General features: G+C 44.3%; 1 protein-coding gene across 4 annotated transcripts; it reads right to left on the minus strand.

Annotated features, from left to right (window-relative positions):
- Positions 1-148: 148 nt before the first annotated feature.
- limk2 (LIM domain kinase 2) lies at positions 149-18,269 on the minus strand. Of its 4 annotated transcripts, none has more exons than XM_053869944.1 (16): positions 17,820-18,269; positions 16,691-16,787; positions 11,106-11,241; positions 7,305-7,414; positions 7,051-7,236; positions 6,736-6,841; positions 5,880-6,091; positions 5,620-5,806; positions 5,360-5,446; positions 4,084-4,215; positions 3,823-3,879; positions 3,611-3,676; positions 2,175-2,349; positions 2,047-2,102; positions 1,814-1,971; positions 149-1,132 (listed from the first exon to the last, which is right to left on the minus strand). In XM_053869944.1, exons 2-16 carry the CDS (start codon positions 16,729-16,731, stop codon positions 937-939), a joined length of 1,905 nt encoding a protein of 634 aa, XP_053725919.1. In that variant the 5' UTR covers positions 16,732-16,787; positions 17,820-18,269; the 3' UTR covers positions 149-936. The 4 variants fall into 4 exon arrangements, with proteins under 4 accessions (XP_053725919.1, XP_053725918.1, XP_053725920.1 ...); XM_053869943.1 differs by lacking the exon at positions 17,820-18,269 and adding an exon at positions 16,905-17,237; XM_053869945.1 differs by lacking the exon at positions 16,691-16,787 and having other exon boundaries at positions 17,820-18,265.
- Between the last annotated feature and the right edge of the window lie 882 nt (positions 18,270-19,151).

A 19,151-nucleotide genomic window follows, 5' to 3' on the forward strand; every position in this document is an offset into this window, starting at 1 on the left:
AAGGATACAATCATATTATTCAACTCCCCCTCCCCCGTGATGTTCTAAATTCTTGTGTATTGCCAGAGTTTATTTAAGTTTATTTTTACGAGTCCAAACGACCTAAAAAGACCACAAGGACGACTCACAAGAAGCAGCTCGGCCAGAATCCATTTCACAGAGTTTATTCATGAAAAAACTATCACAATATAAATAATAGTGGTTACAGGTCCTAGTACCCTGCATGAGGTGCTAACAAGTTTGAACCACGTCCACCGTTAACGAAATGTTTCCCATTTGCAAACGACCGATCACAGGCTTATGTACAAACCTATTTACAAATCCATGGCAACAAAGTCAATCCCGTAATGTACAGCGTCGGTCACAACCAGGCAAAGTTGGCTACAAAAGGTTTCAAGGAATCAATGTCTCGGTCAGACCAACGTGCAGAATCCTCTCTTTCTGCTGGACTGGCTTTTCCCGATCTGCATCGGAGAACGTCCTGTCACCGCGGCTCTCGTTCCACCCGCCTCCTGCGCACAGGCATGTGTCAACCAACCAGACAGCGGCGGCGTCAGCAGTGAAGTGCTCCCTCTAGTGGTCGATAAGGGCCCCGCACGTTTCCCCACCCCAATTTTAGCAGCACAAAAACAACTGCTGTCACGTGGGAATCTGTCCCAAGGTGGGGAAGGCTTTCGGAGGACTGCAGTCAGCAGTTTTATCGCTCAACACTGATATTTGTAAACCCCGACAGAAACTTGGCTAAAAAAAACAAAAAAAACCCAAAACAACTATTTATTGTCTTGAAATGCGTCGTCCATCATCACCACGTGGCGTTGGTGAAGTGGTTGGTCCAGCTCCATCAGGTGCTCCAGTTCTCTAGATTGGCTCGGCTACAGCTTCTCTCCTCTTGTTTCTAGTGCAGCAGTTTGTGGCAGGTGTAAACACGGACAGGCGCTAGCCGCTGCCGCTGGTGGTGCTGGAGCAGTCCGGCGATGCCGCCTGGGAGCCACCAGGCAGGGAACCATCTTTGGGCCAGTAGAGTTGGCTCAGGTTCTGGTGGAACTCATCCAGCTCGCCCGGCAGTGGGATGCCCAGCTCCTGATTCAGAGACAAGGCTCCAAAATAGTCCTCCAGCTTCTGGAAGGACGGACTGGGGAGAAGCCAGAGCAGGAGTGAGTGAGGAGGCTGAGGAGCGCTGCGGACTAAGGGAGCTCCGACCAGGACTTTAGCTGCCGCCGATCACCTATACCGATCACATGGACTGAGCTTCTGTGTGCATGATGTGAAGAAATGAACCTTGAAATCATTTTAATTCAGGCACGTTTTAAATTCCTCTTCAAGGAGGCAGAAAATAGAAAGTGAGAAGTCAAAGTTTGGTGAATCTCTAGAAACTTTGCTGTGTCCGTGAACTGTTCACATAATGGCTGCTTGTAGTGGGACTCAGACAGAGAGCACTGCATTGCTCTCTGCTCTGTCTCTGTCTAGTGCTGGCAATATAAATGCGTGTTTAATTTGAGGGCGCTTCCCTGCGTAGCATTTTCCCGTGCATGTGCTGCAGGATGCAAACTTTACATGACAGATTGAAAAAACTTTCATGGCAGACATGTTGCCGGCCAGCGAGCAGCGAGCCGTGGGGCTTCATCTGAGCGGCGGCTGTCACACGTGATCGGTTGTTGTGATCGGCAGTTCACCGATACTGCAGGTATCGGCCCATCATGATCGGTGACCGATGGATCGGAGCATCCCTAGTTCCAACAGTGCAGTCCCAAATGGAACATGGAACAGGGACCTGATTCTTCAAACTCAAGCCAGGGACCGAGACAAAACTCACCGGTTGTCAGGTATGAGGTCGCAGCATGCTACAGCCAGCGGAAAGAAGGCGGGAGGACAATCTTCAGGAAGGAACTTCTCCACAAACTTTCCCACATTAAGGCCAAAGTCCAGAGTCCTGGGGAGGCACTCGGGGTCTGCGTAGACTTTCCCAATGATCTGACCCACAAGCAGAGCACTGTGAGAGACGGGCGCTGCTTCAAGTGACAATCCAAATATCCGTCGCCGTCTTACCTCGCAGAGGACAATTCCAAAGGAGAAGATGTCCACCTTCTCATCATATCGTTTCCCTGGGGACGGAAAACAACATGTGGGTCAGACGCTGCACATGCCGAGTCAGCAGAAACCCCGTCCCCACTCACCGTTCAGCATCTCCGGTGCCATCCAGTAAGGGTTCCCTACCACGGTGTACCTCTTCTTTCGGTCGATGCGCCTCAACACTCGCTTCTTGTTGGACGTCTTCTCATTGGACGGTTTGATTTTCTCCTCGACGATCGGCCGCGAGAGGCCGAAGTCAGCCACGACCACGGTGTTGTCCTGTGGATGAAGACGGCTCACAGTTTGCATGGACATAGTTTGATGGTGGAGCTCTGAAGCTCCTGAGCCACACCTTCTTACATCACACCTTTGACAGTGAACACGATGTGGACCTGTAGCTTCCTGACTGCAGCTGTGTCTAGTAGCAATGGGTGATAATAAGTTATCGCCATAAATGTTAATAATAATTATCACGATTAATACATTTTCATTCTATCCCATGTGTTGGACACTGCAGTCTCTCTTGAAACTGTTTTATGATGAAAGGTATTAGTGGAGTTTGTCTCCAATATCATTATTTGTTTATGTTTAAATATAACAGTTAACTAAGTGCAGAGATGAGAAATTCAATGTTTCACGTCTCTGGTAGAAGCCACTGGTGTCTGACAGACTGCTCTGCCACTTTTATTTAGGGGTTAAATTGAGCCGTCTGTCTGCTGTATCTCACGTCTCTTAGCAGTTGACTTGAACTATGAACCAGTCTGGACACATTTCCTAGATATTATTGAAGGAATATTAGAAATCATGTGAATAAATGATCATTTAGTCATATTCTATTCTCCAAATCATTATACAAACTGCCAGTCCTTTCTCTTGACAAACCTTTTTCACGATTCTCTCTCCTAAAATGCTTGTTTTTCATTGCCGTATTGAAGATTTCACTAATACTTTTACCGCTTTAGAATTTGTTGATGGTCCCTAACTGATGCCGGGTCATAGCATGAGAGAGTGTGTCTGCGACCAGTGCACCCTAATGGGGACGCGGAAGAGGACGCTGCTGCCGCCGCCAATACCGTAGCGGAGGTCCGTACAACTATTTTCACCACAGAGCGCCAGCGCAGCAGGACACCTGCATGTGTTGATGTGAACCAAGGCAGACGACTCTGCCAGAGAACCTATGAGGACCACTCCATCTAATAAAATAAACACGGATTCAGAGACTCAGAGTCGACCAGTGTCATTATCAAAGGTTCCCAGTATTAAAAATACGTTGAAAACTGCGATCGTGAACCAAAGTCCACCACACTCTCCACAACTGTCAAATGCCGGCGTCATGCTCACGTGTGCAGGTCCAATGCAGCGAGTGTGTAGTGTGTTTGGAGATTGTGTTTGGCGGTATATCGTGTACGATAAGTTATCACTCATCCCTAGTGTCTAGTCAGATTAGTGAGGCACTGAGTCCACGCTCCAGCTCTCTCACCACTGGACCCCTGGGATGGTCACAGCAGTGGCACTAAAACATAGTGGTGACACGACTTACCAGTTTGACTAGGCAATTGGGAGAGTTGAGATCTCTGTGTATGATGCTCATGGAATGAAGATAAGCCTGAAAGACACAGATGCTTATGGAATTAACACAATTTAGTTCAGGATTAAGAAAACCAATCTCAGGTTGTTTGTGTCTCTTAACCGAGACTGTGAATTCAGTGAATTCAGGAGGCGAAAGACAGCGGTGGGCAGAAGCTTACTCACCATGCCGGAGGCGATGCTCTTGGCGAAGCTCACCCTCTGCTCCCAGGGAAATGGGTCCTGGTGGGAGGAGGAATGAGAGCATGAATTGACTCTGTCTCCCTTCATAGGGGCCTGTTGTTGAGGTGCAGGGCAGGCCTCCGAAATGTCTCCAGGTGACAGTCTGCCCCCTCCACCAGAGTTGACTCGGGGTAAGCCCCTGTCACTCAGACTACCCCTCCCACACTGTGGGTTTTGTGTTCGTCTGTCGGAGGCCTGACTCACAGTGTCTCGGATGAAATCCTTGAGCGTGCCTCCTTCGATGTACTCGGTGATCAGGTTCAGCTTCTTGTCCTTGTAGAGGACACCAATGAACTTCAGGACGTGAGGATGGTCAAGGCAGCGCATGACTTTGACCTGCAGTTCAGGGAGGAAGACGGCCAGCGGTTAGAGTAGACCCGGGCAAAGTGCGGCCCGGGGGTTGTATGCCACCCGATGGCCCCTTTGACGTCAGACTAAAGCTAACATGTCCAAATTTTTCTGCCTTTTTTTGCTCTCTCTCTTATAGTCACCACCACCACTTCAGCAGTAAATGTAGCATGTAAAATTTTCTTCTTTTCATTGACCATTTTTGTGTTTTCCTTGTTCCTCAAATACATTGAGGTAATAATGAAAATATATTTTGAAATAAATTGCCTTTTAATCTTGAATGTCTAGTCCACAGTTGATTTATATTCAAATTAAGTGCATATAAAATGAAATCTTTCAATAGGTTTCATGCCATATTTACACTTCTTAATATCCTTATTTACATTTCATCTTCTTAGGTTCATTTTGCCCTTGTTACTTATGTATATATTTTGGATATTTTTCCAGCATGTTTTATAGTCATTGCTGTCATTCTTTTGATGGTGGCCCCTCACAACAGTTACAGTTTCTCATGTGGCCCTTTAGGAAATTGAATTGCCCACCTCTGGGTTAGAGGTTTCTCATTGTGAGCAACGTTGAGGGCGCATTATTGCCACCCTCAGGCCAAATGTATTATACCTCCCACGTCGTAAGATCAGGATGGCGTTGGTTCTGTTGCGACTAAGGCCAGTGTCGTATCAGAGCAGCACGACTTACTCTAACTAACAAGTGAACATTATTTATAACATTGCATCTCCAGAAAGCAGAATTCAATTTATAAACAGATCAACATAGTTTGTCTTAATCTTGCAAAGTAGATAAAAGACACAATCCAAAGTAATAGAATTGATCTCTGGCAACATCTTCAAGTCTAAACAACACTTTGTTCTACAAAGGAGTAGTGAAAGCACCTATGTTTCTGGGAGGGTTAGTATTCACTACTGCAGTCAGTAATGATCAGAAGGAAAAGTACTGCATCCCTGTTTGTGACACACTTCATTCCAATAACAAAGCTTTCTGATGCATTTCTCCATTCCACCTTTTTTACCTCCAAGGTAACACCCTATGTGTCTTCATCAAGGTCTGAAAAGATGCCACTCAATGCTCTTATCCCACACAGCAGAGTCTGTGAGGAAGTGCTGCGACCACTTACCTCTTTAAGGAAGGTTTTCTGAGTCTCCTCATCACAGCGGATCAGCTCCTTCATCACCATCACTTCTCCAGTGGCTTTGTGAGTCACCTGAGGGAGGAAAAGACCAAAGTCTCACACAGATAGTTCCACACATCACCACAGGTGTATGTGCCACAAGCAAGCATATCGTCGCACAGAATGATGTATTTAGTTTCAACAGCATTATTTTTCAGACAACTGAAAAACTGGATTGCTGACTAAAGCACGGGCCGGCCACTAACCTTAATGGCCTGCCCAAAGAAGCCCTTCCCCAGAACCTCCCCATGAATGAGGTCACATGGTCTGAAGATTCGATGTGAGCAGCTATTCGACGACCTCAGCGATTCAGAGCGTCCAATATCCCGCGTGATGAAGGGCAACTCTTTGGGAGAATTCGGTCCTGGAGACTTGCATATGCTGTTACTGCGCCTGTTGGGGGTCATGACCTCATCAATCATCGAGTGCCAGGATGGGAGCTGCATTTTTGGCTCCTTTCACTCACCGCAGCGAGCGGCGCTTGAGCGTGCCATCATCAGCGTCGGTGCGTTCCAGGACGGCATTAGACGGTGAGGACAGACGCATGCGGGAGGTTGCTGGGACCCCGTGGTGATTCCCAGGTGAGCTGAGCCTCAGCCGGTCCAAACGCTGCCTGACTGGGTCGTATTCAATCAGCAGCTGAAGGGTGTGACTCGTGCAGTGAATCAGATCGTCCACCTTCAACAGACAAAATGACAAAAAAAACTTCAGACTGGTTTTACAGTTTCACAAGATAATCTTGTTGTCGAACAAAAACACATCACAAGTACAGTTGTGTAATGTAAGAAAGTAATAATAAAAGTAGTGGCAGGGCTGGTACAGACATTCCTAGAAGTAGTCGTATTGTACAGTAGTATAGTAGTAGCAGTGTAATTCAAAGTAGCTGCATTAGTAGCAGTGGTTGTACTTAGATACATAGCAGGATATGAAAGGCCAGTGCACACAAATTGAAACAGTAATGGTGGTAGGAGTAGTGTGGTAAATAGATGCAGTAGTTGCTGGGGGTATCGCCGGGACTGGACGCAGCCATGACTTTGTATGCTAATGTTATTGAGCAGAAACTCGTGTAAACAATCACCAAGGCAAACAAGGGCTGGATTGGCATGCATACAAATGTGACTGGGCGAGGTTGTGGGAAAGAGAGCGACAGCCATTGAACATACCGGTCTCTCCCTGTCCAACTATGTCATAAACGACGGGGAATGTGAGGAATTTTGCATATAGTTAATGAACGATCACATCGGTTGCACATTACCTTGTAGCTGTCAGCTTTTATATCAGGTCATATAACTGCATGAGGTGTGTGCGGAGACATGTCTCACCTCCTCCTCCAGCAAGGTTCCCACTGGAAGGCCATTAATCTCCAGGATTCTGTCTCCAACATGGATGGCATTCCGCACCTCTGGACTAATAAGCATCCCCCTCACTCTGGAAGGACAACAGCAGCCAACAAGTTGACAAGAATATACGGGCAGGCAGAAAAAAAAAGTCCATCTACTATGAAACTATTAAAGGGCATCTGCTACTCATTCAGTGCCACAATTCAGAGGGAAATCTCCTCACTTGCTAGGTGACATATTACATAAGGCGTTGCTCATGCTGCGCACAACATACGTCTGCAGTCAGCTCCCACTCACTCTTTGACTTGAACACTTGCGGATCCATTGACGTCCCGAATCACAGACACCGAAAACCCTCTCTTGCCATTGGCGGCGGAGGGCATGGAAACAAGTGTGACGGTGTGGGGCAGGGAGTCGAGGACTGAGTCGTGCGAACGCTTCTCCAACATGGGTGTAAGAACCACCTGCTTGTAGCACTTTCCACTAATTGAAGCAGAGGTGACAGTGAGGGATTGAACAGACCCAAACAAAAGAGAGCAATATTGACTCACCAGTAGAGTTTGGATCTCTCCACCAAGGCGTAGGTGTCCCTCTCCTCGATGACCACCTTGCAGCTCAAACAAACAAAGCACTCGGGGTGATACTTGTGTTCACCTGCCACCTGAAGCCCAGAAACAAATCAGATACTTCAAATCCAATGCAGACCTAAATTCACAGTGGATTTAGCGTTGGCTCAGTCTTGCTGTGCTCAAACTGTGTGACACCAGCTCATTCCCTCGCGTGCTAATGTTGGCCCCACCTCCTCTCGCTGCACGTAGTGACACTACCTCAACACCTGCTTCACTCTCAGTCTGTCTGGAATCTGCTATGATGTCATCATTGAGACACTCTTCTCAAAAAAAAAGTAACATTCACACTCTCTTCGCTCATGTAGTGACTAAGCTGCTGATTGCTTGTTTGGGTTTCATCATTTTCTCACGCAACTTGAGGTCATGAGGTTTTGGGGTGATGCGTAATATAATCTTGGTCTAGGCTACTAACGGCACCTACTGCAGGCCGTCTGCCTAGGAAACCTGGAAACTAAGGAGATTTATGATGAAGACAAAAAAGAATTGGGAGTAGAAAAATGCAGCCAGGAGAAAGCCTTCAACACATTGGACAAGCTGCATCTGGTCATCATAGTCATATGGATGTTGATGTAGTACAGTGATGCGATTGTATGCTGCATTTTATAAAACCAGTACGTCCATTTTCTTCACCACTGGGCCCATCGAAAATAAACAGGGGGAAACTATAGGGTGCACAGGATACCACCAACATCAAATCACTTCCAAGCTAGCCCATTTCCAGTCAACCATGGAAGAGCTATTGAAATATGTTGGTCTGTTTTGGAGTTATCCTGCCTAAAAACAAACAAGGCCCTAATAAATAACCAGTGTTGTAAAGTTTCTGAAGTCGTTCACAAATCAGTTACATGTCTTGCTACTTTTGTCTTAATTTCCCCCCCCAATCTTTAGGATGTTTGTCGATGAATAAATGCAAGCCACAGTACACAGAATAAAAACTGTAACGCAATAGTAAAAGGTCGTGGCAGGATGCTGCAACAATGTGGACTTTCTTTCATGCTCTCTCTCCCTCTTTTCTCTCATTCAAAACTCCAGAGCCAAGCCTGGGAAAGGACTCTTCTGCGTTACAAAGACATCTCAAGTGATGTCAGCCAAAGCGTTTGGACATTGGTCTGACTGCACTTCATTGCTTCTGAGCCAACAGCCAGTGACATCACACACATTCCGCTGCAAACGCAAACAGACCACCACTCCACCGTGGCAGACCATAATCAAATGAAATAAAATACCCAACTTTTACACCAAAGTCTGAGATGTCTGCGGACAGAAATGAATTCACCATTAATGCATTTAAACATTTAGTTCATGGGACATGACATGACATTTAAAATGACTGACTCGGCAGACAATATCACCTCATCATGATACAACGTCCAACAGCTTCATGATAAACAGTCACCATCAGTCAATTTGGCTTACTAGATACAATGCCAGGAAGTGACATGGTCTGTGTTGTCTGGATTTTGAGACCCCGGTGAGAAAAGGGCGCCTCCTTTGATGTTCCTGACCACTGAGTCGTCTCACTAGATGAGAGCTCAGCGCCAGCAACACTGCCAAGAAGCATCAAGGCTTATTTTGATCTCAGCTGACACAGTATACAGGGTTTCCACCAGGATTTTTAAAAACATTTACTAGATTGGTGACAAGAAAAACGCTAGTTTTTAAATCATGGGAAATCTCTCTGCATTCAGTAGCGGTCTGTCTCTTCATATATCTGGCCGGAATGTGCGACTTAAGTCTGCAATATGTGTTATTCATTCGTTTCAAGGTTTCCACTTCACTTCAAAACGAGATCATATGAGATTTCAGTTGTAGAAAGAAATGATTTTTCTGAAGGCGTGGTGCCTCTCATTTAAGCCGTAGCAAAAACCCTGGTATATTAAGAAAGACTGGACATGGCTCTGTTTAAAAACATGGAAGGTGAGCAGTGAGGAGTTCTTCTTCTTCTTCCTATGTGTGTGGTTGACTGGAACACTTCGTTTTCAGCACTTCACACATATTTGAATTAAATTACTATTATGAGTCTAAAAAAATTCTGAGATTAAACAAAGCACACATCTGAAGTCTCATTCCAAGCCAGACTTAACTCATCAAAATACAATGTTCAGGGGGGGAAAAAATGCAAGAATGAAAATTGCTAGATGGAATTCATGTTTCTATTCACAAGCCAGGCCTGCCACACATGAATTACAAAAATGGCCAAAAGCAAATATTCCACAGAACACTGGCCAGGCAGGACATCAAATACAAATAATAACAACAGGAGAAAAACAATAGTCTTGTGGAAAGTTGGACCAGCAGCTCTGCAGAATCCTCCTCTGCAAGTCGCCACAATGATTCTCTTTCTGGATAAGAAGCACTGATGCCAAGTCTGTTCTGCCAAAAACACTCTGGCTGATGAGCCGAATGCCAACAGCAAATAAAGGAGCCCATTATGTTTTGCCTTTCGGCAAAAAATAGAAAACTTCAGCTGGGATCCACGCTGGACAAGTGAAGGCAATATTATTTTGTACATGGCCTCTGGGGGAGACGCTGCTTCACGTCTGCCTGTTAACACTGAGAATATAAACTGGAGCAAGGTTTGCAATGTTTCAATGGCAGGATAAAATAGGTTCACAGAACTTGGCACTGCAGCAGACAGGTCTTCATGGAGTGACTGACAAAGCTCATCTGCGAATGTAATCGTCATAATAAAAGCTCCCCTGCTTCTAATGCATGTTATTACAAATCTCAAGTGGAAGGGAGAGACGGGAACACAGAGAGCATTGAAACGCTTCGAGGGAATTCTGGTATTATTTAAGTAGAGGGGGGGAAATGTTGGCAGCTCTCGCAGAGGCCTGGTTTCAAACCTGACATGCAGCTCTGAAAAACCCCGACACAATTAGTCGAGTCAGACATAAGATGAGCTTTTGATTCTCTTGAGTTTAGAAAACAAGGCCACGCCCCCTTTCCTCAAATCATCAGCCTCTGTTTTCATTCTTATGGCCATACTTCAGATTATGGCACATTTATTACCATTTATAAGCGGTTTATTTAAACTACTAATTCATATGTGTACTCACAGCATATTAGCCAGTAATTAATCATCATAAAGTATTGGACGAACTAGATTTTTCCCTGGAGAAGTCAAACAACACAAGTATTAACTGTAAATGAACATGTTCCAATGTAAAAGTACTTGTATACACCACTAACAACAATACACTACCTCATATATCCAAGGTGAGTGAACGTTGCTTTGATTATTGATCTTTGTAAAGTCACATGGAGGTTTACAGGCTTGTGTTCCTGAACATGCCATTTTAGTTTGCAAAAAAGTTTCAAAACATACTCCATATTACTGCATCCAGATCATGGGAAATAATATGCCGGTAATGCCGGCAACATAAGGTTGACGGAATAAGAAAGGCTCCAGATTCTCATTAAATCGAGTGTCCTCTTTTTTTCCCAATATATCATCAAATGAGGAACCTAACAAGTTTCTTCTAACAGCTTGTGTATCTAGTCCATAAATTCTACACATTTACTGAGTGACAGCACGGTATGCCATGGTAATAAATAATAAATAGCACTCATGTTGTTTTTGAATCTACTACACCCCTGTAGGGACCCGCTAATGGAACATGTGACTGTTGTACTGGGCAAACGCACATATTTATTCAAAACAAGACAATATATTAACCAATGTTGAAATGTATTTGACAAAGGTGTGTGTGGGAGTCTCACCATGGCAGGTCCAGTCATGAGCAGGGAGCAACCATGGCAGAGCTCTCCAAACTTTTCCCAGTAGTGTTTGCGACAGTACAGTTTCCCAGCTTTCTCGTAGTACCAGTTTGTCAGGTGATCACAGCACACAGAGCACCTGAGTGGAGCGAGAGCAGCGTTAAGTCAGAGGTGGCACAAAACAAAACAAAAAAATAAAAATCATTTTTTGTTTTTCCCCTTCTCTGACTCTCTTACAACAATACATCGCATCAGGTAGAAGGTTAGCTAAGGTTCGGAACATTAGCTCGGGGGGGTTTTCAGATTCCATTTTGGGCATGTTACTGTACAAGGCACATACTTGAAATGTGCTCGGTCTTGCATGCGTGTTTTCATTCAATGAAAAGAGAGCGACGACACAAAGAACGGTTCTCTCGCTCTCTGTCTGCAGCACAATCATTGGGTGCAAAGGTTATCAACACAACTGATAGGTTTTCACTCACACTGAGCACTTTCATGTCTGGCTTGATGGTAGACAAATGTTCTTAGTCCCACAGTCAAAGGTCACACTCAACACTCAGTAGCACTGTATGTAATAAAGATTATGATGTGTTGTCATGGTTCCAAATGGAACATTAGTTTCTGCTTGGCCCATACTTTGCTTGGATCTCTACGTGATGAACACAACCTCTTCCTCAAGATGATCCAATGACCTGAGCATTAGGATCATGAACACTGGACAATGAGGAGTCGTGAAGTGAGCCCAGAGCAGCACTCACATCTCAGCTATGACCAGCTGAGATAACCAAGTCTTTCAGTCAGCAACATGCCATAAATACATAAATACAGTAACAGATGGACGGCAAATTAGAGTGCTACACTTATAAAACATTAAACATGAATAAAATTTACTATTAATAATCAGTCATTACAGTGTTGTGCGTATTCCAGAGCAAAATATAGCGAGACTTGCACCATCAATACATTAGAATGATTGATGATGGGTTAATATGCTTCTAATGCTAATGTGAATAAGTAGTTGATACATGCTAATACATATATTAGAATTCTTCAGTAAAACCAAGCAATACCCACGTTCTTGCCTGAAACGGTGGCACGATGAACTAGAGCACCATATGGTCATATTTCTGTCTTGACCCAGATCACAACACAGATCGGTGATCTGGGTCAAGAGAGCTACTTTGACAGTTTCCATCATTCATAATCTTTATTAACAATTCAAATCGTCCCAAGTAAAACCAGCAGGTGGAGTCGATCCAAGTGATTCAGCCAAAAGACTAAATGTAGGCGGCACAAATAAATATCTGATGTGTGAACACATGTCTCATTAAGTGATTTATTGCTCTTCAGGAAGCCATCATCATTGGACACCCATGAAACTGAACGCATCACATTTCACATAAAGCATCTAAAATGAGCATTGAAATCCTTTAGTTTAATTTCCTGTGATGGTGAATTTTGGGGGGAAAAAGGTCCAGACGGAAGAATGCTGGAGCTGCTAGGAGCCTGGGAAGCACCTGCAGTCTGTCAACAGCCATCAGACAAGATTTACTGGTTATGCAAATCTGCCAGCAGGTTTAGCTGCAGAAATAAGGCCCCGCAACTCAGACTAAGATTCGGAGACTGAAATCTCTGACAAGGTGCTGCAACCATATATGAAATATTGGACATTTTTCCTGAAGCAGACAGAATGTCAGGTGTGATTAACGACCACATGGATACACACCATAATTAACATTCTTCCAGTGAAAGCAACAAACTTTGTTACTGAAGTCTAAACAATCCTACCTAATAGACATCAGACAACCTTGTTTGGCTACTATATAAAGAAACCCATGTGGTACATGTCCGCCGTTTGCTCTTTGTTTTGCAGGTAACGAAAACCCAGGCTTATTGACTCTGGCATCAGCTCAAGACATTTCTGAGTTTTCTGGCATTAGTTTGGAGAGAGCTAAGTGAAGACCATATGTTTGACTCTCCATAGTGGCATGAGAAGAAGAGAGTGAGGGAGGAGCTAGCACTGAAGAGAACACTGTCACCGTTTTAATAACAAGGAGCATTAATGCCCACATATATAGATCACTAAGGATGAAGATGATTCCAGACTTCAATGTGGGTGTGGAATGGCTTAAGTCCCTCCAGATCCAGATGATTCTGAGAAGATATACGGTCCCCATAGGGCAAACGAATGAGGCAAAGGTTACCCAAGCCTTTCCCCACAATGACGCCTCTAGTAATGGGGGTGTAGTTGTTAAAAAACCCAATTCTGCCTGAAGCAGAGACCAGATGAATATGTGGAAGTGCATGCTCAGCGACACGGATTATTATCTATAATCAAAGGTCAGGCCAAATGTCACCATGTATTGCTGCTCACATGGTGAACAGGAATCCTTGGCCGCCCATGACCCACCCGTGGGTTTTCTTGTGCTTGATCTCATTTAATTTTCTAGGCAAAATCCCAAGGTGCCTTGCGTCTTAAACAGACTATTCACAGGGCTTTCTGCTGCACATAATGGTGAATAATTGTGAATTTATACTAACTATCATAAAGCGAGTTGCAGGATAATATTCAATTAATATGAACTTTCGGTGACCATTCCGTATAATCTGGTTGAACAAGATGATAATCGGTGCTTTATAATGTTTAATTACAGGCTAATATGTCGCTAACACACATGTAAATAGTTTATTTATGGTGATACATGTTCCCTAATCTGAAGTATAAACCTGATTCCATCATAGACACCAGCAGGCATGCAACAGTTGCAACAGTACTTTTCACGGATTTGAAAATCCTCTTTCTGGCGACTGCAGTTGGAGATTCTGTCTTTGAAAAACAAACTAGAACTGACAGGACTTCATGTTTGAGCCACCTTCTTAGCACATAGACTATGTGATGGCTGGCAGGATGTGTTTACCAATGAAATAAGTTGCTCTGCTCGAACTGGCAGACACTCCAAGAGCCCACCGTTTCATCTGGAATGTCAGACATTTAGTATCTGTTCAGGCGCAGCACAAAAACAAACCTCCCTTAACACAAAAGGGCGATCATGGAAAAAAAAGTCTGATATGCTGTAATTACTAGCCATTAAGGCCGGAGCATATATTTCAAATTCATTATGTAATGGACCTTATGAAAACTCCACGCTTCCTTTCATCTGTTCCGGATGAACAGAGGGAGGCTGAACAAACTCAGGTGGTTTGTCAATGAACAATGGAGTGCTCTTGCCCACACAACAAAATATACATGAGTCATTTCCTTAAATCCACATTGGTACTGCACTGTGCGGCGCTGTTGGCATTTTGGCTGGAGTAAGGGAGGAACCATTAATAGCGGACTTAATGACCTTCACTTTTAGTAGATTTTTATCTCAGGGGCGGGGGGAGGGCTATAGTTTTCCAAATACGATTGCCTTCCTGTCCACAATGATGTATCTCTGCCTCAGTCCTGAACTAATGGAAATCAGAAATGTGCATGTCTAACCAAGCAAATCTACTCTGCCCAGGCATATTTCATACAGTTAACATGGTTCTGCCCAGCACTTTAGCAGCGTTGGGGCTTTGACCACCATACACTGGGGGGAAAATCCAGGGGGCAACCCTGGTTAGTACGGCTCAGCAGCACTTGATTACACGCAGCATGTGAGTCAGTTCTCCTACTTCAGTGTTATTTGTGTAGAAGTGCCAATGCTAGCTGCGCACATGAAATCAAAATGACTCAACGCGTGAGAGCTACTAGTCACAGGCTGGTGACGGACATGAGATTCAACTGATTAATTATGTTGTCATTGAACTGATGCACAGAGAAAACTATTGGCTGACCACACTACACCTGAATCAGCCGTTCACTCCTCACTGCAACTAACCTCCTGACCTTCAAAAAGAAAAGTGGGAAGCTGCACTGAAGTCTGAACTGACAGCGCAGGGTGAAGAAGTAGCTTTTTTACCAGCCATATTTACAACAACCTCAAATCATAAAAAGGAAATGCATTGAAATGTTTCATGACTATATCATAAATATGATGAACTTCATATCTCAGATTGGGGATAATATCAACCTTACGTTTCAGAGGACAACACAGCATATGAATGGCCTTATTGATGTTTCAGACAGTGTCTGAAAAGCCAGACTCACACTTATGAATCGCCTTTAAGGAATGCAGACCGCTTAACTGAGCTGTTACCTATAGTTCTCAAAAACTCTTACTGGAACATGAGCGATGTCAGTGTGCAGGAATGCTTCAACGTGTTGGTTCCAGACACAGGGCAGGGTGGCACCATAATTAAAAGGACTGGAACTTTAGCTGAGATACTTAATACCACATAACATTTGGCTTAACAAAAGGACAGAGTAGAAAACCACAACATGATTAGGAAGTCAACAACATAATGGCAGTGACTAATGATCGTGAGATGATCTGGAGTTAACAATCAGTGAGATTTCCCAAAACATCCAGCTCTAGATGGAATGAACTATAATGCATTGACACTTCATGTTAGGCATGTACAAATCACCAGTTCTAAATTTAAAGAACAGGCACAATTTTACAATGTTATTCATGTGGTTTTAGAAATGTGTCAATTCTTATTAAACACAATAGATTTTTGTGCTTCGGCAACCATAAAGTGGCCCCAGCTACAAGGGCTAGATATACAACAATTAGGCGCACCCTAATTCTATTTACAAAAAACATTCATACAACGTTTCAAAAAGACTGCATCTCTATTTTACTGTATGAAGTAAACCAATGTAAGCACCTTGGATGTTGGACAGACAGCTCAGTGTTCGGTGGTAAACTAGGGGGCTACAATCAAGATCCACAAAAGGGCAGAAAAAAAACACTGATTCACACGCAAACATACAAAAAATAATAATTATCACAACAAACCGTGATTCCAGTCTCTCACCTGCGACCAAATGTTGAGCTTGATGTTATACTTTTTGACTAATGACGACCACACTAAAGCACATACCCAGTTTTGGACTAAAGCCACAACATTAAAGCCCTCTCTGCAGTCATTTATCAAACACTGGACACTACATAGAGACCTTTAACCTCAACATGGCCTGTGAATCAACAAAGGATATGATATGTGAATCGTACGTTCACAATCCTATCGCTGGACTAACAACTAAAGATCGTTACATTACTCAACACAGATATTTAACCAGGGGGCAGTGACCTGTTAAAACCACACATCTTACATCAGCTCAGGGTGAACAATCATTAAGCTTTCAAAAGGGTGTTGCAGTCAAGTTCTTGCTCTGAAGGACAAAGTGACACTTATATTGTCAATGATAGACTGTCACCCCCGGAGCACGGTAACAAGTGCGCCCCATAAAGACAGAAACGTTCAACACCAACTGGTGCATAGTCAACAACAAGTAGAATATTGAGACTACAATGCCGACGCTTCTCGGACGATCCCCAAGGACAATTGTAAACAAACCCAAACAGAACCATGTTGTTCAGCAGGAGGAACACAACAGCGCAATGCACAAAAGAATCCGCATTCCAGCCAGATGAAGGTGAAGTCGCCAGTCTTCTTGGAGGTTGTGTATGAAATAATGAAGCTTGGACACTCACTGAAAGCAGGCGTGGTGCCAGGAGTCTTGGAGGACTTTCATGTGAAACGAGTCCTGAATCCGACCACCGCATCCCGCACAGAAGCGACCGTCTGCTCCTGCTCGAATAAACAACACAACGTGAAGACCCTCTGCGCGGTCTGGTGCTACCCACCGTCAGGAGTTAAGAAGGGGAACGACGTGAATATGGACTACACCTAAAGAGCACTGCTCACCTTCTGAGTCGTCCATCTACCTTCTGTAAATGTCGTCGCTTACAGCTTTTAAAAGAGCGCCATAGCGAATAAATGGACCGAGGAGCCGCTGCACAGCCGTCGTGTAACCACCTAACCACACAGTCCAGGTCTCCGCGACCAGGAAAAAAAAATCACAAATTCCTTCAGCTCCCTACAGAAAAAGTGTAACCAAACACTCTTGGCAGCAGGGAGAAGCGCTTCGCTGCTGGCAGGATCGGTGACGTCATGCACTCTCCACATTCCTGCCTGCAGAGCGGAAGTGCTTAAATGTAGCACCTGGAAACACGCGAGCCCCCTACAGGCCATAAAGTCGCACTACGTCAACATAAAGGGATTCATAAATAAATAAAAAAAAGAGAGAAGAAGGGAGCAAGACCTTCGATTAAATACTTCTCTTAGCACCAACAGGTCGACCTTGCCAATTGTTTTGAAAAAAAAAAGACGAGTGACGATATAACATGAAAGAAAATACCTGTCCATTCGTCTGTTATAAATTCAAAATAATTCACAATAACGTACATTTTTCAGAGGAACCAGAATATTTTGTGAGCCGTAGCAACATGTTGAAGCAAGTGGGGAAAAAAACACACGTCCAAATCCGCCAGTCTACACGATAGACTGGATGCAGCGCCCCCTTCTGTATATGCGGTGTGCACACAACACTAAATTCCCATTCAACACGAGATGAGCTGGGTACAGAATGTATTGGCAACGACTGTAAAACGCAAAAAGTCGTTTTTGACAGCTCGTTTACGTTCTGTTTGTTTGCTAGCAACCGACAATGCTACTTCATGTGTTATTTAGAGGCATAACGTTGGGCGATGAAACAAACTCGGAAGGCAGAAACACAACACGGTAAAATACACGAGATAAGAAGGTCAATGATTCACTTACGTTTTTAGTCACCGGACAGTATTATTTCCTCAGGACATTCAGAAGCTTCTGGGAGCGTTGAGCCAGCTGGGCGTCTGCATCAGAATGATTAACAAAGTTGCATCGCCCAATGGTTCGTCTTTATGACGTCAGACGTGATCAAAGGGGGCGACTTGCGAGAGAACACGTGAATAAAAATGTGTGTGAAGTTGAGAAGTAACGTAATAACTATGAAAAAGAAACAAAGACTAATATTTAATGAATGACTTTTTTCATTCCCATGTCGATTTGTTTTACATTTTCAGGAAGACCTTGCTGTTAGCGTTGTTCACCTGATCCAATAATGCCAGACGTTCTACCTTTCGTCTTCGCATATTGTTTTGGAATCAGTGAAAAACTGTTTGTTTGTTTATTGGTCATTGTTTAAATTGAGTTTTTCATTTTATTCCTTTCTTGGCATGCCATGTGGCATGGTTCAACTGTCCCGTCAAGAAGTTTTTGTCATTATTATTATTATCATTTATTTTGACAAGGTCATTTTGTTTTATTGATTTGTTTTGCTCCAACACCTCTGTGGCCTCTCCAGCCCCCTCTTTGACTTTGCAGCAAAGGACTATGCTGTCTCTTAGTGACACAACAAAGGCGAACGATGTCACTGAGACAGCAAAGACAAACCCCCCCCCCCATCATATCATGGAGGAGGAAGTGCTTAGTCAGTTCAGGAAGCTGAACCTTCGGAAGGCATCGGGTCCGGACAGAGTTTTCCCTGCCATTCTGAAGCGTTGTGCTACTGAGCTGGCTCCAGTGTTCACGGACATCTTCAATGCTTCCTTGGTGTCCTCTCATGTTCCTGCCTGCTTTAAGTCCTCCACTATCATCCCTGATCCCAAGAAGGCCAGGATCACAGGACTGAATGACTGCAGGCCGGTGGGACTGACGTCTGTGGTCATGAAGTCCTTTGAGCACCTGGCTCTATCCCACCTGAAATCTATCACTGCTCCCCTGCTGGACTCAGTGCAGTTTGCCTACAGAGCCAACAGATCTGTGGACGATGCAGTGAACCAGGCCCCTCATTTCATTCAGGAGCATCTTGACTCCCCAGGAACCTACACCAGGATCCTGTTTGTGGACTTCAGCTCTGCTTTCAACACAATTCTTCCACCACCATCATCAGGCTCATTTCAGATAGAGATGAGTCAGCCGGTGTCCTGGTGCAGCCTGGAGCTCAATGCCCAGAAGACAGTGGAGATGGTCATAGACTTCAGGAGAGTAACAGTTTCTCTGTCCTCTCTCATGTTGGCTTGTTCGCCCATTCCCATTGTAGACTCCTTCCTGGGAACCACCACCACCGAG

The sequence above is a fragment of the Synchiropus splendidus genome, chromosome 7, assembly GCF_027744825.2.
Source record: "Synchiropus splendidus isolate RoL2022-P1 chromosome 7, RoL_Sspl_1.0, whole genome shotgun sequence".
Taxonomy (NCBI): domain Eukaryota; kingdom Metazoa; phylum Chordata; class Actinopteri; order Syngnathiformes; family Callionymidae; genus Synchiropus; species Synchiropus splendidus.